The sequence below is a fragment of the Mixophyes fleayi genome, chromosome 7 (genome assembly GCF_038048845.1).
Source record: "Mixophyes fleayi isolate aMixFle1 chromosome 7, aMixFle1.hap1, whole genome shotgun sequence".
NCBI classification, from domain to species: domain Eukaryota; kingdom Metazoa; phylum Chordata; class Amphibia; order Anura; family Limnodynastidae; genus Mixophyes; species Mixophyes fleayi.
Window position 1 is genome coordinate 1,286,889 of NC_134408.1, and position 24,723 is coordinate 1,311,611.

Below are 24,723 nucleotides of genomic sequence, written 5' to 3' on the forward strand. Positions count from 1 at the left end.
CAGTATGATCACACACAACACATAGACTGCACATATCAGAGATCAGTAGGATCACACACAACACATAGACTGCACATATCAGAGATCAGTAGGATCACACACAAAACATAGACTGCACATATCAGAGATCAGTACGATCACACACAACACATAGACTGCACATATCAGAGATCAGCACGATCACACACAACACATAGACTGCACATATCAGAGATCAGTAGGATCACACACACAACACATAGACTGCACATATCAGAGAGCAGTACGATCACACACAACACATAGACTGCACATATCAGAGATCAGTACAATCACACACAACACATAGACTGCACATATCAGAGATCAGTACAATCACACACAACACATAGAGTGCACATATCAGAGATCAGTATGATCACACACAACACATAGACTGCACATATCAGAGATCAGTATGATCACACACAACACATAGACTGCACATATCAGAGATCAGTAGGATCACACACAACACATAGACTGCACATATCAGAGATCAGTAGGATCACACACAAAACATAGACTGCACATATCAGAGATCAGTACGATCACACACAACACATAGACTGCACATATCAGAGATCAGCACGATCACACACAACACATAGACTGCACATATCAGAGATCAGTACAATCACACACAACACATAGAGTGCACATATCAGAGATCAGTACGATCACACACAAGCTCTCATTATGGAGCCCGTTCTTGTTATCAGAGTTGACCTCCTGATATTAATGTCATGAGTCCTGGGTGGAAAACACAGAAACTCCTCTGAAGAAGTTGTTAGCTGATGATGAAACCATTAAAAGACCCAGTGGTCCAAGGTATCATTACAGGACTGGAGGATATTTCCTAAAGGCTTGTTGTGTTGGTCTTTAAGACCTTCGAAATTCTGAAGGGGTATCCCTCTGCAGGAAAAATCTGTCTTTATAGGGAACGGGAACGGTACCTTAGAACAGCATGTGTAACTGATGGCACTTCTTACTATACTGTTCTCCTCTGGACTTTAAAATGCGGCTCAACATTCCATAGTAGAAGAAATATCCCCTTTTCAAATGACAAATAAATCATCAATATATCTGCCACAAAGCACTAGATTTGCTCTAAATTGGCTTGTCCAAATACACTCCTGTGCAAACAAACCCATATATATATCTTGGCAAAACTTGGAGCAAATCTAGTGCCCATGGCAGTCCCAAAAGTCTACAAAATAAAATTGCACTAGTCCCCATATACACAAATAACTTTATATCAGATTTTCTCTATATCCTGTTTAATATTTATGTCATTATTATATAGTCTGAGCTAATATTTTCAGCTCTATCCACTATTTATCTGGGCTGTATTCTCTGTGTTTTTATGTTAAGTTTGTAAGGCATATTTTAAAAATAATTATCATTATTTTGATTTGTTAATACATATTTGTTTTTTTTTGTAAAGTTTGAGATTATATTTATATAATGTTTATCTATTTCACTCCAATAACCTGGCACGCTGTCTCTCTTGTTACTATCTACCTTATTATTTTATACTAGTTGTTTTTAAGAACTTATATAGTCTCACATACTGGACATTTTAGCGCTCTTTCTTTTCATTTGCTCTCTTGATAGAGCTGCTGTGTTTTTGCTATTTGACATTTTATATTTCAGCACCATATAAGGAATAATACTCTTTCTGTACATCTCATATGGATCCTATGTTATGGAGTAACAACCTTTTTAAACATTTCATGTTATTATCTTTTGATGAAAGGTATAATGTCTTTATTTTCACAATATGTATCTTCATATTATTTTCTTTAATATATCACTGACATTTCTATTGTTGTTCAGGAGTACTGATTTTTGGAGATTCAGTACATTGGATATAAGAATTGACTCATTTTGTATATTGTTAATTACAGACTGTAATGACACGGGGATACCCCCTCTCTCTCTGTATAAATATATATATCTATATGATATGTGATATTCAGATATATCAACTCATGGTCTACGGAGTTCAATCACATATACAGCATTTTTATTATAAGCACAGTGATATTTTCTTACAATTAATTACATGGGATATTATAAACCTATAGTAATTTAGTAATTTGCTGTGTTTTTTTAATTGGCCAATTATGCCCGTTGATCCTTCGCTCCATAATTTTATGGTTCATACCATTGTTATCACACTGGACCTCAGTAGACCTATGAAGATTCTCTTGTTGCTAGAAATATTGTTACAGGGTATAAAATACTTCACAATTGTCTCCCTGGCAATCTATTCTAAATTAATCAATTTAAGATATAAAACCTTCCATCTAATTGTCCTAATGAATTACACTTTCTCTCATCTATTAAATCCATCATCTACTCACAGTGGAAGCAGACATTTTGTAGGATGAACCAACATTTTTTATTAATCCTGCTCAGTTTATAGGCTGACTTAGCACATAAAATAGATGCTTGCACTATGGGTATTCGACAGGTCCACTTTACAAGCTCCACCTATTCCTCAACCTTCCGACACCATCTCTAACTCTAAACTCCCTCTCCAGTGTCACCCCTCTATTACCACCTCCACATCTTTCTATAATCTTCAAGTGTCTCTACCCTATTGACAGTTATCTATCTTCATCTAATGTTCTTCTCCAGTGTCACCCCTCTATTACCAACCCCATTTCTCCCTCTAATCTATCTCTAGTGACACTTCTCTATTACAATCCCCACATCTACCTATAATCTCCGTCTCCGGTGTCACCCAACTATTAGCAAACCCCCATCTTCCTTTGTTATTCTTCTGTAGTGGCACCCTCTACTAAAAACAAACCATTACCCTCATCCCCAGAGTCTCCACTTGTTACCCTATATATTCCCCAGTCTATACTCATTTCCACTCTCACCTGTAGCACTGATGCTCCTCAGTACGCTGGTAAAACACACATTAATAGTTGTTGAAGGGTCTTTTCTACTGGATTCTGAACATTCATAGGACGAAAGCGGAATTTCACGAGGTTCAATTCTTATCGATACTGAGACAGCCAGGACTGGGCGAGAGCTGAGTGAGAGGCAAAGAACGAGAATAACCGATGAGTGACTGAGAGATGACATCACACAGAGAAACAAGAACAGAACTTATACAAAAACCAATAAACCATTATAGGATCCAGAGTGACATCACATAAAGAACCACTGTACAATCCACAGGCAGAATTACCTACGCAGAAATCATAGAAGCACTATAATATTATGGGCAACATTACACAATGAGACATTTTAAGTAACCGAGTGAGATCACAGACGCGTAAAGTATACAATAAATCTAACATGGCAGAAGACGTTATTCCTATACATTTAAAAACAACGGTTCAATATCAGGTTGAAGCTACATTGTAAGAGAAAAGGTCACTGTAAAATGTGTTTACAATGTTCTCTGAGATAGGTATAAATCAGAGAAGAAGATTCATAACAGGTAATTGACGATATTTCAACTGAGTAGAATTGGTAAAACAGGGATATTATGTAGATTACTGGGGTCATGAGTTTGATTCCCCACCAGGGGTTCCTTATCTGTGTGTGGTTTGTATGTTCTCTGCGTCTATGAGTAGGTTTCCTCTGGGTGCTCCAGTTTCCTCCCATAATTCAAAAACATACTAGTAGGTTAACTGGCGGCTGACAATATTAACCTTATTGTCTTTGTGTCTGTATCTCTGTGTTAAGGAACTTAAATTGTAAGTTCCAGTTGGGCAGGGACTGATGTGAATAACAAATATACTCTGTACAGCGCTGGGGAATTGGTGGCGCTTTATAAATAAATGATGATAATGATAAATTGGAATAATTTAATTCACAGTATAGAAACTAAACTCTAACCTCAATATAAGGACTCGACCTTCACTCCCCACGGTAAGATCTGGAAGACCATCTTTAGTCATGTCCAGGTTGCCAGCCACCGACTTTCCAAAAAACATCATGCGGCTTGTAAAGAGACTTCCTGCAACACGCTGGGGAAGAAGAATATACGATGACAATAGGAAACCAGTCCACAATGTGACAGAGGAGAGAGTGTAAATGAGATGTTTCACACAGTTTGCAAAGCACACGAGTGAAGCATGGGGAGCTTAGCTGACAATAAAGAGGGACATCAAGTGTCCTGGATCTACATAATGACCAGTCTGCCAGTGCAAACAATAGTCCATCCTGCACACTTCAAGGTACACAGCTACTCTCCTCCTACTCTATTCTACTTCCCAGAAACTAGAAGTGGACCTAGGTTTGTGGAGTAGTGGAAAAGAGGTGCCATGTGCAACGGTGTAACCATCACATCAAAGTCCAACCTTTTACTCCTCATTACTCTCCTTATCATTAAAAAATTGCATTAAAAATTCTGTTTTATTCTTAAAAAACTCTTCATTTATATCTGAAATAAATCATGAGAGTGAGGGGACATCGGAAAGTGTTTATTACATGTTGTCATTTGTAAGTATAAAGCTTTGTCAAACTTTGGGCAAAGTGCTCCAATAAATGTGTTTCTACACCGAAGTGCAACAGGAAGGTGCAAAACATGACCCATTAGAGTATAGGACAATAACAAATGTCCTCCAATTCAGAGTTGGAGAAGTCCTTCTAAGTGATGGCAATGCCCATTCAAAGCTCTGCACAGCTAGATACACCACTAAAATGTGCCCTTTCCACCCCGTCACCTCAATAATCTTGCCCTGCTCACTGCTCTGCAAGACTAAACTCCCACTCTGTGCTCCTCAAGGAACGCCCTCATTCTGCCAAATACTTCAAACTACTGGTGAAAATTTCTTTGGAAATGGCATCATCCTTCTCTGAAAACCTTTGCACTTTGTTGGATACCTTGGAGCACTTACACTAATCGAGATCTGTGGCACAAGAGGATTTTATGATGCTCCTTTTATCAAAAAGTAAAATGGCTCACAAAACACATAGTACAAGTAGAGATTATGAAGAAGATATATGAATCGTGTCCAAGTTGTATGTCTTCTGCCCCTGTTATTGTAGCTCTTACAGGACCAATAGTAGTAGCTCTTTTATATATGTAAACGTTTCAGAAGCTTATCAGAACTGAATATATTTGAGATAAAATAAATTGTGCTCATGTGGGAAGATATTTTTCAACTCACAGCCCACTTCAACACGCCGTCTCCCAAACTCCAGCCCTGCCCCCCAGGCTGCAAGTCATGTGACGGAATGTATATTCCAGGTATCTATGTTTGTAGTAGCCCACCTCACAAGTTTACTTATGTACTAATTTTGCATCAAACTGACTGAGTTGTGGGACATGACCAATCTGTAGATCTTTAACATTCATGAGGTGTTAAATTTGAGACTAATTTTTAGAACCTTTTTTATCTGTGACTCCTTTATAAATGTCCTCCATTATGTCTTGTTGTCTGATCATAGGGAAACCTATCAATTATACTAAGATCACTTGATGTCAACGTTGCCACTCTTGGGATCCCAATGACTATCATTGTTCTGGCCCTCACAATGCAGATGATTAAAAAGAGCCCCACAGCTTCTAAACGCTTGGCTGGTATCCTCTGGTACAGGCCTGGCCAACCTGTGGCTCTCCATGTGTTGTGAAACCTCAGGTTCCAGCATGCCCTTCCAGCAATCAGCTGGCTATCCATTGGCAAAGCATGCTGGGGCTTGTAGTTTCACAACACCTGGAGACAGCACACTATTTTGCACCTCTTCTCCATACAGATACCAAAACTGACCATCTTGGAATGTTTTTACTATGGCAAGACTCATGCTGGTTAAAGTGTTTGACAAGCACTGGGGCCGGTTGAAGATTTGAATTTTCCAGCTGCTAATAGGTCTCATACATGAGGTCCGGCCAGAAAATTTTCTGATGAGAAACATAAGTAGGAGATGACTCTGATGGATGTTCTGATTCCTGAGATACTGCAAGACGGAGATGATTCTGATGGATCTTCCCATTGTTGACTTCCAGTGTAATGCAGATTATATTGATGGATATTCTCATTCCAGAATTCGTACGAGATGGAAATGATTCTGATGGATCTTCCCATTGTTGACTTCCAGTGTAATGCAGATTATATTGATGGATATTCTCATTCCTGAGTTCCTGCGAGATGGAGATTATTCTAATCTATCCTCTCCTGATCTTTCACCATCTGTGTTGTTTCGTGTTACTGACTGTGTTTCTGCCCTTTCATCTAGGATGTCTTCTCGCCAACTCAAACTCAATCTTTCAAAAACTGCATTAATATTCCCACCCAAATACAGAAGCTTCCTGCCTGACATTTCTATTTGTGTTGATAACATAAATCCCACCCCACTCGCTGCCTAGGTGTAATCCTTGACTCACAACTATCATTTATTCCCCACATCGACTCTATATCTAAATTATGTTACATATATCTAAAAAACATTTCCAGAATGTGCATAAATCTCACATAAGACACTGTAAAAACCTTAGTTCATGCACTTATCATCTCCCGCATCAACTATTGCAATTTCCTCCTTACTGGTCTTCCCAAAGTCAGACTTGAACACCTACAATCAATTTTGCAAGCAGTGGCTAGATTGATTTTCCTTGCAAACCGTTCTTTCTCTGCTGAGTCACTCTGTCAGTCTCTACATTGGTTGCCTGTATTTCAACGAATCCAATATAAAATTCTTCTACTAACATATAAGGCCATCAACAAAATTGCACCGACATACATTTCCTCACTTGTCTCAAAATATCTCCCTACTCGACACCTCCATTCTGCACAAGATCTGCGTGTCTCTTCCAATCTCATCACATTCTCCCATTCCCGGTTACAGGACTTGTTTCGGGCTGCACCCACTTTGTGGAATTCCCTCCCTCGGATAGTAAGACTTTCCTCTAGTCTTCAAACCTTCAAGCGTTCTCTGAAATCCCACCTCTTCAGGCAAGCTTTTAATATTCCTCAACCCCCGTTTTAATCTCCCTAGGTTACCCTTTTACCACCCTCTACACAGCTAACACAAGACAATAACCCTCTGACCAACATTGCTGTATGACTGATCACACAGCCCACTCAATACTTTTACCTTTGCATTCTAGCTGGTCCAATGTGCAATATAATGTAGCACGTGCCGTTGTGTATCAAACTCCAATTGTCTCATAGATTGCAAGCTTGCGAGCAAGGTTCTCTTACCTATCTGTCTGTATGTATTACCCAGTATTGTTTTATTAATGTTTGTTCCCAATTGTAGAGTGCTGATGATGATGGATGGCCTCATTTCTGAGTTCCTGTGAGATGTAGATGCTTTTTGATGGATGTTTTCATTCCTGAATTTCTACGAGATGGAGATGATGCTGTTGGATGTTCTTTTTCCTGAGTTCCTGTGAAATGGAGATGATTCTGATGGATAGTCTCATTCCTCAGTTCCTGTTAGATGGAGATGATTCTGATGAATGGTCTCATTTCTGAGTTCCTGCGAGATGGAGATGATTCAGATGTATGGTCTCATTTCTGAGTTCCTGTTAGATGGAGATGCTTGTGATGGATATTCTCATTTCTGAATTCTGTTTGAGATGGAGATGATTCTGATGGATGTTCTCATTCCTGAGTTCCTGTGAGATGGAGATGATTCTGATGGATATTCTCTTTGCTGAGATTCAGCGCCATGGAGATGACTGTGATGAAAAGTAGTAAGATATGGATCTCACAGGCTTTTCCAGTACAGATCTGATCATTGAGAAGAGATATTTCCTTTCTATTCCAAAAAGAGATCATTTTGAGGAATGGACTTCAGTGCAAATTGAGTCTGATTGTTAGTTTAATTTGAGTGTTCATGGCAACAGTCATGAGTAGGGTAAAGCTAGAGGTACTTGTGCTGTATCCATTGTGAAACAAGAAAGGTTATAGATATTAATGAATGAGATATTTTGGGAATAATCTCTGATAGATGATTGTTTACTCAAAAATGAAAATTAAGGGTCAAAGATGTTGTACTGAAAGATTTTGTGTGTTGCAGGGTTTGTTTGTTTTTTTTTACCTGTAATTGAGAGATAAATTTCTAGGTCCTGATTTAGATAATAGCTTTCTGGTGATGACTTTGAAGAGAACTAGTTTACAATTAGTTGGAGCAGGAACTACAGTTTCTGGTACTGATTATGTTTTTATAATTTTTGTGGAGTTTATGTGACACAATTCAGTTTAACTCTTGTGTGATTTACATTTTGACTACTTTAGTTTTTCGTCTTCTATTTGGGTTGTAGTTAATGATATTTACTGATGACAGTCTTTGCAGTATTCTCACCTGTATATATGAAGTCCTGAAGCCATCGGACTGGCCTGGGAAGATGTACAGAGCCCCGTGATTGTTGTCCTCACAGGGGGCCCCAATGGCCAGGTCAGGAAATTGATCTCCAGTCAGGTCTGGTAGAACGGAGATGGCAGAACCAAAATGACCCTCAGACTGGCTGCTTTCACCCTGCAGGGTCTGGGGACATGTGAAGGTGACGAGGTTCTTCATGGGAATACGAGGATTCGTGACCTGGGACCAAACACACTCAGATCAGCTTCATTTTCTGCCATTTATGCTCAAGAAAATATATAGATAATATTGACCTTAGCTATATATGGTCTAACTTCACAGTACACAAAGAAAGAGGAACAGTTGTAAAATGGTTTTAGTAACATTGATAACAAATATAAATAAAAATATGAGGTAGAATAATGGGAGAAAAAAAAATGAAGAAAAAGCCATTGACATCAATTATAAAGCAACATGAGAACGACTCGTCCCTCCAGGTTAATCGTTGTCTTTCTTTCATTGCATCTCTCTTTTCTCTTATATACTGGAATGTGTAATATATAACAGTACACTATAGTGGAAGCTTAGATCACCGTACACATACATTACGATATAGCAGACAGACACGAGAGCTGCACGAACACAAGGGTCTGTAGAGCCATTATATGGTTACTGTCAGGCAGCTGAGTGGTGTACACTGTCTGCATACTGATCAATCAAGGCTGGAATTGTTGATAAATAAGAATAAACAGAACAACTATTAAAATAAATTAATGTGGGCAAGAGAACCCCTTTAATAAGTAAAACATTATACAAATTGATATAAAAAGATAATTAAAAAGATGAATGTAGTAACATTTCCCCATATTCGGAAAACCCTTGATCAACTACAACTTTTTGAATCTTTGACATCCCCATCAATTGATCCTCCAACCTGTCATCTAATCTCATTAACTGGATTATCAGGTAGATTAGTCTGGTGAAACCAGACACACCTGTGTATCCCAAATCCACAGTAGGAAACATTATATATATTATGTCTAGTGCATATACTCCTCTCATCATCTTAAGTAACAACTACTGTATTACATTTACTAATGAAAGTCTCACCTGAGCAGGGATGGGGCACAGGTATATTCTAATGGAGGTGTCACCTGAGTTGGGATAGGACACAGGTATATTCTAATGGGGGTCTCACCTGAGTTGGGATAGGACACAGGTATATTCTAATGGAGGTCTCACCTGAGTAGGGATAGGACACAGGTATATTCTAATGGAGGTCTCACCTGAGTTGGAATAGGACACAGGTATATTTTAATGGAGGTCTCACATGAGCAGGGATAGGACACAGGTATATTCTAATGGAGGTGTCACCTGAGTTGGGATAGGACACAGGTATATTCTAATGGAGGTCTCACCTGAGTAGGGATAGGACACAGGTATATTCTAATGGAGGTGTCACCTGAGCAGGGATAGGACACAGGTATATTCTAATGGAGGTGTCACCTGAGTTGGGATAGGACACAGGTATATTCTAATGGAGGTCTCACCTGAGCAGGGATAGGACACAGGTATATTCTAATGGAGGTGTCACCTGAGTTGGGATAGGACACAGGTATATTCTAATGGAGGTCTCACCTGAACAGGGATGGGACACAGGTACACACGACCACCTGCAGCTCTCTGAGAGTAATATGTTGGGGCCCCAACCACAAGGAGAAATTGGGAGGATTTCACACGGGCCACACTCAACACAGAACCAAAGTATGACCCAATCTGAAAGGACAAAGTACATCACAAATGTGAGGAAACTACTTATATTGGGGGAAAGTAATTGGTTTGTGTTATGTTAAAATATGATCTGTAAACATGTTATACAAGGTTGAATATAGGAGAACTGTTAAATATGTTTCATGATAAAATAGTTCCCAAGTCACCTGGTCGCCATGAGCTGTAGCCTTCTGGTACCATTGTGAGGTGCTCGGGTCAGTTCGGAAGATCAGGACCCTCCCAGTATGTTGGTATCTTGGGGCACCAATCGCGATCAGGTCATCTTTCACTTGCTGCACGGCATAACCTGGAGATGTCAGACACATATTCCATGAATCAAAAGCCTGAATCAGGTTTTCATCGCTGGATATGGGTTCCTCAGTTGGCCGCTGACTACACAGAACTCCTGCTATCAATTAGTGCATATGTTCTCATATCATCCTCATAACTTAGTTATGAGGTTGATAAAATTTAAAGGACCATTAAGCTTCAAAGCTGTAATGGAGGTAAAATACACTGTTACCCCCAGAGAGCAAGCCTTTCTCCCAGACCCCCCCTCTCGGAGAGCAGGCCTTTCTCCCGGACCCCCCCAGGAGAGCAGGCCTTTCTCCCAGACCCCCCCCCCCCTCTACCAGGAGAGAAGGCCTTTCTCCCAGACCCCCCTCTCGGAGAGCAGGCCTTTCTCCCAGACCCCCCTCTCGGAGAGCAGGCCTTTCTCCCAGACCCCCCCCCCTCTCGGAGAGCAGGCCTTTCTCCCAGACCCCCCCTCTCGGAGAGCAGGCCTTTCTCCCAGACCCCCCCGGAGAGCAGGCCTTTCTCCCAGACCCCCCCTCTCGGAGAGCAGGCCTTTCTCCCGGACCCCCCCAGGAGAGCAGGCCTTTCTCCCAGACCCCCCCATCTACCAGGAGAGAAGGTCTTTCTCCCAGACCCCTAGAGAGCAGGCCTTTCTCTCAGACCCCCCTAGAGAGCATGTCTTTCTCCCAGATCCTGCCCATTTATTAGTGAAGTTTGCTGGACAGGGGCCTCAATGACATTATTCGCTGCGATTTATTTTGTCCCTGTCCCCACAGAGCGATGATGCAATTGCTGCATTTCTCCACAAGGAGGGGCTAAAATGATGCAATTTGCAGTGAAATGCCCCCCCCTGCACTTGACACTAGACCTCACCTTTGGGAGATTCCACAGGGGAGAATCTGAAAGTTGACATCTATGATCTGCAAGCAGGCTGTAGCCTGGGCAGTGTCAGTGCATAGTTATGTGATTCATTGCTGGGGAACTACGTCTCCCAGCATCCTAAGCTACAGGAAATGGGACAGGGAGCAAGCATTAATGCCTATATACATAGCCTAACCCAGATTGTAGTCCTGCGCATGCTCCTTCACATGGACTTAAATTTTGCTATTGACCCTGGCAATTAAATGTTACTGTGGGAGTAATTTCCCTATCATTCAATGGGAGAACTTAAACCACAGCAGGTGGTTTGTCCTCTATGGGCCCTGGAAGTTAAGGGGCCCTCCACTGAGCATGAGTGGGTCAGGGGCATGATCAGTGAAGCCCCCACTCAGGACAGTGGAAGGTTATTGCTGGTCCTTCCCCTAAATTTTGCTACGTGGTCTTGGAATGCCGTGTTCAGTTCATCTGCATTGCAATCCAAGGGCACATAACCGTGTTCTTGTGTTACACTCATTATCCAGTTTAATCCATCATATTATCCTTTCTCTTAGTTCCTAAAAGTAAATGTGCCAAATGAGTTGCCCCATCTGTTTGTGTGTTTATCTATGTCTGGGCAAGTCAGGGAGGAGTTGTCAGGGTCGTACCCTGGTGGGTGAAGAGATAGCATCTACTGCTTTAGAGAGAGTGATCCAGAGGAGGCCTTGTGTCATCAACCAAGTAATATTTCATAACCACTAGAGCAGGCCTGCCCAGTATAATTTCATATCACATTAATAACCAACAGTGCCATACTCAGCACTGCTCTATACCACACATATGTTCTCACCTAGATAGGAGTCCCTCATGTCAGTCTCGCCCTTTGTAGTGTTTATCCAGGTACCACTCTGCTGCCCATTCCTGTAGTTATATACCCCCCCTGACCAGTCGTACGCTCCAACTGCCCCGAGGATTGGCCCTTCCTTAGGAGGAGAAAACATGGTTAGTAGAGGCAGAGAGAAAAGGTAGAGATTTCCTGCAATATCCGAACTGGAATCATTTCTGTGGAAAGAGATGTTATAATAATACACAACATTAATATGAGTTCATCCAACCAGTACAGACACATGGGATAAGGGTCAGGATCTGTGTCCAATGTGGCTTTACTTGTGACTTGTTACTTTATGGCATATTAGTCACAAAGTGAAAGCCGCTGTTTCCCGAAAACATTTACTGCCAAACACGGTATTGATCTGATTAGTATCGGGCATCATGGCAGTTTAGGGCTAATTGTGCATTAGTGGCTTTGATAGTACAGTGTGTGTGGCCTGACTGTTCTGTAGGGTGGGAAGCCCTTCGGAAGTCATCATGTCGGGGGAACTGTTGTCGGGATAGTCGGCATCGATATGCTGACTACCACCGGTTCTGTAACCTGATGCTCCAGCTGAAATAGGTCCTTATTTTCCCTTAGGTTACATCAACATTAGATTTATATCCAAACATCATGAGATGCACAGTTTAGCGCTCAGTGAGTTAGTTAGATGCTACAGAGCAATAAACAAGCATTGAAGGGTTGATATCACAATTATTTTTTCTCCTTTAAGTTTTAATATTTCCTCTGAATATCAGCACTTTCATATCATCAATACTGTGGTATAGACATATATTGGACATCTTCTTAGGTATAGTGCGACAGTGAAGAATCATTCTGGCGCTCTGTGTGTGTTTGGTTTGGCAATATGGTGGAACCTGGAACCTCACAGTGGAGTAATTTGTATCGTTGTTACTGATACAGAAATGATTGTCCTATTATCCTGAACCTTGTAAGGTCAGAGATGCTCCAGTGCATCCTGCAGATAGCTCAATAAAGGACATCTGCTGACCTACAAGCAGTTATACAGGTTTCTACAAGAGTGGATTAATGGAATGATAGCCACAAGGTAAACACTAATTCTGATATGTACCGGTGTTAGGGTCCCACTGAATCCCTCCTGAGACATCTCGATCGTAAAAGAACTTTCAGCACTTGACTGTGTCCCTGAAAGAGAGAGAGAGAGATCAGATACAACTTCTAGGACAGACAGTATCAGATCTGTAAGAAGTATGTAGGTTATAAAGGCACTCTATCCTCAACATGTTTTGTTTGACTGAGCCTAGAATAAAGGAAAGTGTATGCCAAACAAAGTTTTAGTATACCCATCTCTGTATGAACAAATGTAGGAGTTTGTGACAGCGTCCTCTTTTACCTGACCTCAGTTATTTCTTTCCATAGACCTCCAGTCAGCCATGACCACAAAGACATTAGACAACATCACAATCACGTCAGTCCTTTCATTAGGCCACACCTGTGAGCTCTTTTGTTATGTGGGTCCTCATACTTGACTTCTACATTGTCCTGTGATTAGTATTCTCAGCATGGCTGCCATAAGAGATTGTGGGGCCCGGTATAAATGAAACAGGCAGGGCCCTTCTCTTTGACCATCCCCCATCGGTACAGTATACGCTGATGTTGTGCATGGAACAATGACACCCTGAGCAACAATATGCCTCCCAGAAGTCCACCCATGCACTTTACATGCCCATCAAAGCCCCCTACATGTCCCTGAGACCTCACCACATGCTAGACCAGGGGTGGGCAAACCTGTCCTCAAGGGCCATATCCAGTTCATGTTTTTAGGATTTCTTTAATCATGTACAGCTGAGTTAATCTATTTGGCTGGGTCAGTAATTATCCCACCTGTTTCTACAGACAGAAATCCTAAAAACATGAACTGGATATGGCCCTTGAGGACAGGTTTGCCCACCCCTGTGCTAGACAGACCTACCCACATACTCCACAGACCTTCGCACATGCCCTCTGTCACAGAAAAAGAGAGAAAATGGTCCTTCGAAAAACACAGCACAGATACTGTGAGATAGAGATATTCTGTATATTGCACTTACTGTAGGAAAAGTTTTACTAGTATTAGCACATGCCCAGAGACTGCCTTTGCACCCCATATAAAATACCTGCCCCATATACTACAATTAACACTCCAAACATATTATAAAAAGGGACACACATCCACAGTAATCACCCCATGTCACTTATCTATCTTCCAAGTAGCAGGAGGTAGTCCACAGCCACATGTAAAGATGGGAAGGGGGGAGCAGAAGACAGACTGGAGGAGAGGAAGTAGGAGGAGCAGGGATGATTGGGAGAAGAGAGGTGGAGGATGGGAGACAGAGGGGAGGCATGTGGGACTAGAAAGGAAGGCAGCTCATTGTTGGCTGGTCCCAGGGGAGGAGCCAGCCACCAGGAGACACAGCAATGATGGGGCCTGCCCTATTTAGGACAGGGCTGACCACGATAATGCTACACAGTCCCTGTTCTATTTTCCAACCTGGGGTCCCACTCAGAATGAGACAGGATGAGTTCTCTGTGCCCGATGATGCCTAAACTTGCTGGATGAAGAGACTGGTTTGAGAAGTGAACAATGGAAGCTATTACAGATTCTAAGAGAAAGGGAAGATCCAATTTGTAGGCCACTTGTCTAACTTATTTAATAATGACAAAAGGTCCAATGAGCCTGGAACCAACTTTTCTGCAGGGTTGCCGGAGTTAGATGTTTCGTGTTGAGAGCCAGAGTCTGTCACCAACCTTAATAGAGCACTGTCTGCCATGTAGATATGAAAGTGCTTAGATCTAAAAGAGGCTTGTTTGAGGGCAAAATGAACCTTCCTCCATATCCGTGTGATGTGAACAGCAGTATGGCAAACATTAGACAGACCTGAGGGATCCAGAAAAGCCAAAATGTTTGCCAGAGGATGAAAACCATGGTTGGAGAAGAAAGGAGATACATGTGTAGATGAATGGAAGGCATTGTTGTAGGCGAATTCTGCCCATGGGAGCAGAGTAGCCCAATCGTCATGAAATTTTGATACATTGATGAGTAGAAAGTGCTCAAGAGGTTGACTGCAGATGGTAAGCCGAGGACAAACTGAGTTTCCTTCCGAGAAGTGTACAGATAGATCTCCGGAAGGAAGCCCCAAATTGAGAGACATGGTCTGAGATGATGTTTATGGGAAGCCAAGGTCCGTGCACACACAACCCCATAAGTGGGATGAATTGGGCCAATTTACTGAACCGGTCAACATTTACCCAGATGGTGTTATAGCCAGTCACAGTAAAGTTCATGCATAAGTGTGTCTAGAGTCTTTCTGGAACAGACAGAGGCATGAGTGGACCTACCAGACAATTACGGGACTACTTGTTCCTTGCGCAGATGTCACAGGAAAGCACAAACTCTCTGACATCATCAGGCAAGGAGGGCCACCACACTACACATGGCAGATTCTCAATGGTTTTGGAAATTCCAGGATGTCCAGAGGTTTTGCTTTCATGAGACTCTGTGAGTACCGCCATCCTAAGGTGGTCAGGAATTAACAACCTTTCAGTAGGAGTTTTAGTATGTGCCAGGTTCTGAAGATTGTGAAGAGTCATGCCCAGTTCTAGAGTCAAGCCTGAAATGATGGAGGAAGTAGGAAAAATGGGATGGGGTTCAGTAGCTGAGAAATAAGTGGAGATGAAACTGCGGAACAAAGCATCTGCCCTTATGTTCCTAGACCCCGGTTGGAACGCAATGATGAATTTGAAGCGGGTGAAGAAGAGAGCCCATCGAGTTTGCCTGGAGTTCAGGGTTTTAGCAGACTGGATGTACTGGAGATTTTTGTGGTCAGTGGATATTGAAATCACATGGGCTGCTCTCTCAAGCCAGTGTCACCACTTTTCGAATGCCCAGTTGGTAGCTAACAACCCTCGATTGCCTACATCATAATTGGTCTATGTAGAACTTCCGGGAGAGATATGCGCAGGGGTATAGCCCATGGCCCTGAGGATCCTTTTGGGAAAGGATAGCACCGACTCCTACATCTGAAGTGTCCACCTCAATTACAAATGGAAGTTCTGGATTCGGGAGTCTGTGAACTGGAGCAGAAATGAAGGCACTTTTGAGAGCCTTTAAGCAGATCAAAGACCAATTGACTGTGTCAGAGATAGTAAAGAGAATAAATGGATGAGCCTCCTATAATAGTTAGCAAAGCCCAATAAGCTTTCAATGACTGTCAAATTCGTAGGCAGCACCCAATCCTGGATTGCATGGACCTTGCTGGAATCCATAGAGAACTCACAAGGGGAGATGACATACCGCAGTAAAGCCACTTTGGTGAACTCAAACTTCTCGAGTTTAGCGAGAATTTACCTCTCTGACATGCTGGTGGTGTTGTGCAGGGACTGGGAATAGATCAAGCTGACAACAAGGTAGACTACATCGAATTGGCCCAGGAAATCCTGCAGGATGTCATTGATTAGATCTTGGAAAACAGCGGCTGCATTGCAGAGATCAAATGGCAGTGACCCAAGTGGGTATTGAAGGTGGTTTTCCACATGTCCCCTTCCCTAATCCAGATGAGATTATACATTTCCTGCAAATCAATCCTAGAATAGATAGTGACCTGTTTGAGCTGGTCAAAAAGAGCAGAGTTAAAGGGAAGTGGATATGTGTTTCTGACCATTATTTTGATTAGGTCATGAAAATCTATGAATGGTCTCAGACTCTTGGAAACAAAAAAAAAACCGGCTCCTACTGGTGGATTAGATGGTCTGATAAACCCTTTTGGCAGGTTTTCCTCCACATACACTTCCATAGCCTTGGTCTCTGGGATTGAAAGTGTATACAATCTACCTTTAGGTAGCTTAGAGCCAGGGATGAGGTCAATGGCACAATCATATGCCAGATGGGGAGGATGAAAGTTCACCTTCTTCTTAGAAAAAGCATCTTGGAAATCCTGGTAGGAAATGAGAAGCTACTCGGAACATGGCTGCAAGACCCAGAGGAATAAGGTCAGACAGGTAGAGAAGCAGGCTGTACTCCAATGAATTATCTCCCCCTTCTTCCAATCAATATGAGGATTGTGGCACTGGAACCAGGGATGCCCTAGTATCAGGGGAACAGAAGGGCATGAGATCAGGCAGAAAGGGAGGGCTTCGAAATGGAAGGTACCCACCATAAGTTGCAGAGGTGGAGACTTAGAGATGATTCTGCCTCCAGTCAAGGGGTTTCCATTCAAACCACAGACAGTGATAACTGATTCTAACTTGACCAAGGAAATTCCTAAAGTCTGGATGAATTTCACATCAAGGAAGTTACCATCTGTGTCACTATCAAAGAAGGTGGAGACAGAGGTGGAATTTGCACCAAAAGCAATCTGGGCAGGAACCAAAACTGAATGTTTGGAAAAGATTATCTGAAGACCTAAGCACTCCTCTTCCTCAATACCTAGTCCTGGTATATTCTCCCCTTCTTAGGGCAGGAACGAAGGAGATGGCCCTTGATGCCACAGTACATACAAAGACCGAGAGAGTGTCGTCTTGAGCTTTCCTTAGGAAAAAGGCAATAAGCACCCAATTGCAAGGGTTCAGACTAACCTAGAGGTGCATAATAGGAGACTGGAGGGATAATGGACAATGATAATACTTCCTTCTCAGTTTTTCTTTCTTTAATCTTAATCACCAACAGCATGAGACTCTTGAGAGTAATTGGTGAATGAAATTGCACCAGGGAGTCCTTGGTCTGTTTATACAAACCGAGGCAAAATTGACTGTAGAGTGCGGGGTCATTCCACCCGCTATTTGTGGACCAGTGTCTGAATTCAGCACAGTACTCTTCATTAGCCTGTTAACCTTGTCTCAGGGACCTTAGGTGTGATTCAGCTGATCTGGATCACCATAAAGAAGGCACAGGGTGTTAAAAAAATGCATCAACGGACTGCTTAGACCTAAGCTGATATACCAACCCTTTGTTACTCAGATCCCAAGGAATGGGGTCTTAAATGAAAATAGAGCTTGCAACTTTCCTTGAAGGTGTGGATTAGGCTTCGGTCCCCAGAGAATTGGTCTGGTAAATTAAGCTTGGGCTCAACTGCGGCGCAAGGGTGGTCTGACAGGACATTGAGGCTTCCTCCTGAGTGGATAAATGGAGTGAAAGCTCCTGGACCACTTGGGATAGGATCTGAATCTGGCCAGCTAGGACATGAACAGGACTAGGACTCATTTGACTGGGGTCCATCGAGGCAGTGTCCTCCAATAATATTCTTTTTGGGCTGGTTACAAAGTTACAGCTAATGTCTACTGATATGAACTTCTTGAACAGGTATAAGAGGTCTTCGCTAATAGCAGCCGCCTCTCCCATAGAGCTTGTTGTACTCACAGGTACTTGGATGCTCCCAGATCTCAACCCTAGTGAAGTAGAAGTTTACATGCAGTACCGTAGCACCAAGATAGGAGGCAGTAATAGGAAAACAGAGAATAAAGTCAGGTTCAGTCGAAGGGTCAAGGGTCCGAAGCAAGCAGGATAAACGGGGATGGGCCAGAGGTCAGGGCTGGTAAGGAGAATCCAATAAACAAAAACAAGGTCAGGGGATATCAGAGATCAAGCATTGTCCAGAAATAAGCTAGGGGGTCACAACAGGAATCAGGCAGAGTATCCACAGGACTGGAGCTGGTCAGCAATGTGAGGCACAGAAACGCTATAACTGGCAGGGAGGCTAAGTCCTCCCTGCCTTATATAGTGAAATTGGCCAATTAGAACATCAGGGCAACAGCCCCCTAAATCAGCCACAGGAGGCTGATTGATTAATCAGATACCCCTGTGCATGCACCCGGCTGTAAGTTCTGGCCGGGCCACAGCAGTGATTAACAGAACTGGGACGTGGTCAGAGGAAACAACAGATGAGCTGCGGCGATGGTGGCTCGTAACAGCCCCATAGAGCTGCACCTCCCATACCCCCCCCCTAATGACAGCTCTGAGTCTCAGCAGCTGAGACAGACAATACAAACAGAGTAATATCGGGGTCAGAGATAACACATCCATCTGTAGGTATATATAAATATATATAAAGGGACATTTTACACAAAAGTCAGACACATCTGCAGGTCAGTCAAACACGTTTCACGAGTGACCTAAGATTATTGAGTAAATGATCTTAACTGGTGGAGAAGTGGAAGAAAGTAATAAGAGGCATGATCATATTACCTTCAATAGCAAAAATCTTGTCCTGCAGGGTATTCTGGAACTGACTGAGGGCTGAGAAGTCATTGACTTGCAGGATTCGGTCATCCGATGATGCAATCGTTTGTAATTCTTTGTAAGCCGCACGATTTGTGAAGGCCCGTCCCACCTGTGATCCAATCAAAGAACAATGATTAAACCCAGCATCCTATCACAAATGTCCTACAGAACAGATTTCTTAGTGGTCTTCTTTATGAATACGTGGCTTTGTATTATGATACTTACCCCAATTGCAAACCTAACAACCCCTTGTTTTTCTGCTTCTGCAACTGAATTTTCAAGTGTTTTGTCATCACCATTTATCTCTCCATCAGTTATGACAATAAGAAGTTTCTGGGCTCTGTCGCGTGATCCAGCATTGGGGACAAATAGCTCATATCTGGCGAGAGAAAAAAAAAAAAAAATCTGTTCTGTTGGTGGAGGGTCTAGGACACAGTAGCCACACAATGCCAACAGTTTCACCATATACACTGTCTTGACCCCCTCATCCATTCATTCATGTATACTAGAGAAACTCTGTGGTAGCCACCTTAAATTAAACTGTAAATGTAATGATTAAATTGTTTTACTAACAGAACTCAATAACTTTTTTATACACTACATTACATGTTGAAATTTTAGCAATGGAGACTAATGAATAAATAACTATTATCGATCACTATATTAAAGAAACTAAAGAATTTCTTTATACACTAAAATATATTTATAAGCTCTTCCATTAAAGTTACATTGCTGGCCAAGGTCCTTGCAAGACACGCTGATTAATGTGACTGGAAATAAATGTCACAGTTTCCATACCACCCAGCAGGTCACATGTTCCAGGTCACCCAGCAGGTGCACAGGGAGAGTTCACTATCTGTCACAGTTTCTAGAGCAAACAGCAGGTCCACAGGTGTATTGCCAACACATCTACAGACTAAGACCTTTAATTTTGTATATGATGTGCCCTTGTCAGACAAACGTATCATAGAAATAATTCACTCATAAATATCGTGCTTATACTTTTAATATAATGATAAGTGAGATAATGGTGTTCTCGTTTCTCAACTGGTTTCCAGACCCAGATTTGTTATTATTATATCAAAGGCCTTAAATTAAAAATTAAAGTCTATTCACATGGAGAGTAAATGGTATAGTCTGTGGGCCCTATGTAGGCGCGCTCTAAGGCAGGAACCCCCTGCAGAGTTAATTACTATGGAGGTGGGCTGATGGGTCTGAGTGTGAGAGCAATTACTTACAGCAATCCCAGGCTCACGTGAGTTTGTCGAGATGTATAGGATGCACGGCTGCATAGCAGATGGATGTTGTGGTACTTCAGTAATTAAATTCAATTTAAATTTAGTTTTCATTTAAGATTACTTTAGCTAAATGTAATGGAGAGGCAATCCTGTGTAAGATCTCCGGTAAGGCAGTGGGAGCCCTTTTATGTTCTATGGTGGGTAGGCTCTATACCTGGTGGAGATGAGAAGAGGAGAGGCCTAGGTGGACCAAAGACCACAGGATATCTATAATACAGGGTCCACATTTACAAGTCCGGATGACGAGATATATATATTTATAGTGACAGTGGAAGGTACAGGCTATTGGAACTGTACAGCCCAAGGTTCATGGGGTGTACCTCAGAAGGTAGCTGTCTGGGCCAGTATTGGATGGCAGGTATGCCTGGGGATTAATACCTGCTGAGAAAGTAATAATCTCTGGGTCTAGAGAGCAGTGGACAGTACCCAGATCAATGGAAGGTTCAGGCATTGATATGAGTGAGGAGCTTTTATGTCTATGGGATGATTACACAAACCATAACTGCTTCTCTGTGAGATGTAAGTTAGGACCAAGACTGCATCAGTCATTGAGGACAGGAGGTATCTAATGGTAACATTGATGATGCGAGGTTTGGAAACAGACTGATTTACTAAAAGCAAACTGCACATTAAACACGTGGTGGTATACTCCAACATTTAAACATTTGTACACGGGATGTGTACAAACCGTCACATACAAGAGGTGACGGGTTGCCAAACTGCATGACAAGACTCCACTTTGTAGATGTGGTTCACACAGCTGAGGCGGCTGGAACAGCATCTTGTCTGTCATTACGAATGACATTATGGGGACATAATTTAGTATAGTAGGATCGGGACAATCGTTTTCTATTTCTGAGGGGACCAGTACCTGTAATGCACACTTGTGGCACTACAAATGCAAGAGATTCAGGACACAAAACCACATTTTATATGTATATATATTCATTTATTTTAGATATCAACCTAAGTTCCAAATCAGGAAAATCCAGCAATCAGCTTAAACACAAAACAGCCAAAGAACAACCTCAAAAGCCTTCCCTCGTAATGCCAGAGTTAGATCAGACTTTGTGCTTGGTTGAAGTTTGAAGTTTTATATACTAAAAGCCCCGAATCACAGACTAGTTTGTGTTCCCGTTTAGAATTCTTGCAGAAGGATGAGCACTTTGGAAATGCAGGGCACCTGCAGAGAGATGATTACTTGGCAACCAGGAGTAACCCAGCTAGCCGTGATATCACAGCGGCGGACATGGTAAGTGTGGCTAAGACCCCAATGTGTGACAACATGTTTACAGGCTCCAACCAGAACGACTCACGGGAAGACATTCCAGCTCTGAAACGTAAAACATTTTCTAATTTTTTTTAACCAGTGATGTTTTACTGCCCTAACATCCTGCCCATTATGTGAGGTCCAAAGAGACATCACCAGGGATTGAATTTCTTCTACTGAGATGAAAATTGTCCATTCAACTTTTTGTGTAAAAAACTTTTTTGTCTTTCAGAAGGAAAACTCAATAGAAGAAATATATTTCTACTGAAATCAATTATCAATAAGTAGCATGTATCAGCACAGAATGGTGGGAGATCTTTGTCCTCGTTCTGAATACCATCTTATGCCCATACTATTACATGTTGGTTCAGTAGTCATGTACTGTACTCAACACTGAGCCGGGACATAACTGTAGCAGAAAAAGTGATCACTGACTGTATACGAATAACACTTTCCAGAGACCCATTACCAGCTTCCAATTGTGTTTCCCTGTGTAATGCACTGTAACCAGCAGAGATACTACACCTGGGCCATTCTACTACAACATCAATGGACTGTTAGCTCATTGTTCATGTTCGCACCAGAAAGAACCTCTAAATACTTACATCACCTTGTAGATCCCAGTTGCAGTTTTGGTGATTCCACTAAGCTGTCTAATATTTTCAGTGAGGCGCGCAGGATCTCTCACAGCAGAAAACTTTTTGAAGTCGAAATGCGTTGCGAAATCGGTAGCGTACTGCATGAGTGCGAACTGGAGGGAGACGACATTACGGAGAAATTAAGATCAATGAATAGCAACTGATTTCAAGTAAATCGTTTATAAAGCTGGACCGCTCTATGATTCGATCACCCTATAATTTGGATTATTTAAAGTTAACAGTTAATGCATTACTATTTTAGTTTTGTATCATTATCTAGTAAGAGGAACTAAAATAACTCATCAAATAAATGCGAAAGTTATAAAATACCAGGGGGCAAATGTATCAAAAAGTGATTTTTGCAAATCGCAGATATTTGGCGATTTTGACAGCTTACTTTGAAACGGCAATATGCTTAAAGGCAAATCCCCCCAGAAATTGTTAAAGTAAAAGTGATACATTTTAATAGCTAACTGTATGAAAACCATTACACCAAGAGCTGGAAATCCAGCAATAAATGTCCCATTGAAATGTAGAAAAAACTTCCCATATAGCTCAGTCCGGGAGCTGGTAGATCGACGGATCCAAAAGAAAATGAAAGAAAAGACTCAGGTGACGGAACATGAAGTAAAGACGTAGCAAACAGTTTTATGTAAAATCAAATGGAGATTCAGCTTGGTTAGAGGCACAAGGAAGAAGGCAGAAGACTGGGATAAGAATTTATCGAGTGTCAACAAGGCAGATAAATCAAAGACTAGTAATTTCATGGTCTATGGAGGAAGCCAGAGACACCGGTGAAACACATTCCACTGTGGTCAACTATCTCTCTATCCCGCTAGAACTTTTTCTCCCAAATATATAGTTTTTTACCCATATTTTACCTTCATCCTATGATTTTGTTTTTACTTTTCTTCTTTGCGATCACTCAACAGACAACACTAAAGAGAATCACCACTCAGGACTAGTACTTCAACATCAAAATAAATTGTTTTTTATTCACTATTCCATAGTCAAAGCCATACAACGTCTATAAAACAGTTTAAAAATACAACTTTACATTTAGTGCACAGGTGATAATGTATAGAACTGGAGAAAATGTCAGCTAGAATCTGATTGGTTGCTATAGGCAACATCTCCACTTTTTCAAACACGCAGTTTAGTAAATATACCCCTTAGAGTCTGTGCCAGGAGAGATGTGCCAACCCCCTTGTATGCCCCAATTTACTGCCTTACATTATATTAATACATTTCTGTTACTTTTTTACCCAGTGTTTCATCCTTTGTGCTTTCAGTTTATTTTCTTTTGTTAATCTTAGTGAACAATGAACAAACTGACTTCCAACACACGACGCCTGTTCCTGGGTTCTGTTCATGGACCTCTTGTTCCTTGTTTGTTACACAATATTTTTATTCTCTTTTCTCTGTATGGTGAGTGTTCTTCTCAGTTCTATTCTAATGAACGGGCATCTGTGCATTATATTGGGAATTAAATAGTTTTTGGTCCCTTTTTTTGTCTTAAAATCAAAACAATATTATGAATTTTATTTACATGAACATATTGTCCTCAGTAAATGAACACATATCTACATTACAGTGACTGTGCATCATACTTACTCAGAGAAGAGCCACCTGAGCTACTAATTTGTTTGGTGTGATGCCTCATGGCTCTCAGCAGGCTAACCTCCAAGCTTCAGTGACAGCTATTCCCCAACATGCAATGTGATCAGTCAGTGAGTTTCCAGCTAGAACTCTTGTATGACTCTAAGCGCTCACACACTTCATAGAGTTTCACTGAGAAGAAGAGAGGAGGCCTGTCCGCTTCAGTGACAGCTATTCCCCAACATGTAATGTGAGCAATCAGTGAGGTTCCCACCTAGAACTCTTGCACGACTCTAACTAAGCGCTCACACACTTCATAGAGTCTCACTGAGAAGAAGAGCGGAGGCCTGTCCGCTTCAGATGGAGGAGGGGATGTAATCTAGAGTTCTGACCTCCTTATAGACACCGGCTTGTTGTTTGGAAGCAACACTGTGATCCAGGAGAGCATCATGTGTTATTCATACATGTCTATTTTTTTTATTCCATGTTCTTTAAGTGTCTTTCAGACCAAAATTCACATGCCACACTATGCTGAAATTGAGATTAATTATATCATAATGGTGATGCTATTTCTAAGAATTGATAAGGAAAGCTAA

At 41.7% G+C, this 24,723-nt stretch overlaps 1 protein-coding gene and 1 long non-coding RNA gene across 4 annotated transcripts in view; one reads left to right on the top strand and one right to left on the bottom strand.

Moving 5' to 3' along the window:
* Window positions 1-24,723, bottom strand: part of LOC142097132 (integrin alpha-M-like) — a 75,032-nt gene that overhangs the window by 16,571 nt on the left and 33,738 nt on the right. For all 3 annotated transcript variants that reach the window (XM_075178736.1, XM_075178737.1, XM_075178735.1), the window contains exons 7-16: window positions 22,496-22,641; window positions 19,548-19,701; window positions 19,287-19,431; window positions 13,179-13,252; window positions 12,065-12,197; window positions 10,233-10,372; window positions 9,934-10,071; window positions 8,299-8,535; window positions 3,883-4,013; window positions 2,913-3,067 (exon numbers count right to left, since the gene is read on the bottom strand). In XM_075178736.1, coding sequence (XP_075034837.1) covers window positions 2,913-3,067; window positions 3,883-4,013; window positions 8,299-8,535; window positions 9,934-10,071; window positions 10,233-10,372; window positions 12,065-12,197; window positions 13,179-13,252; window positions 19,287-19,431; window positions 19,548-19,701; window positions 22,496-22,641 — 1,453 coding nt within the window. The remainder of the gene's footprint in view (window positions 1-2,912; window positions 3,068-3,882; window positions 4,014-8,298; window positions 8,536-9,933; window positions 10,072-10,232; window positions 10,373-12,064; window positions 12,198-13,178; window positions 13,253-19,286; window positions 19,432-19,547; window positions 19,702-22,495; window positions 22,642-24,723) is intronic.
* On the top strand, window positions 9,405-9,966 carry LOC142097147 (uncharacterized). Its single transcript, XR_012678134.1, has 3 exons — window positions 9,405-9,426; window positions 9,735-9,778; window positions 9,823-9,966. It is a non-coding gene; the product is annotated as an uncharacterized LOC142097147 (long non-coding RNA).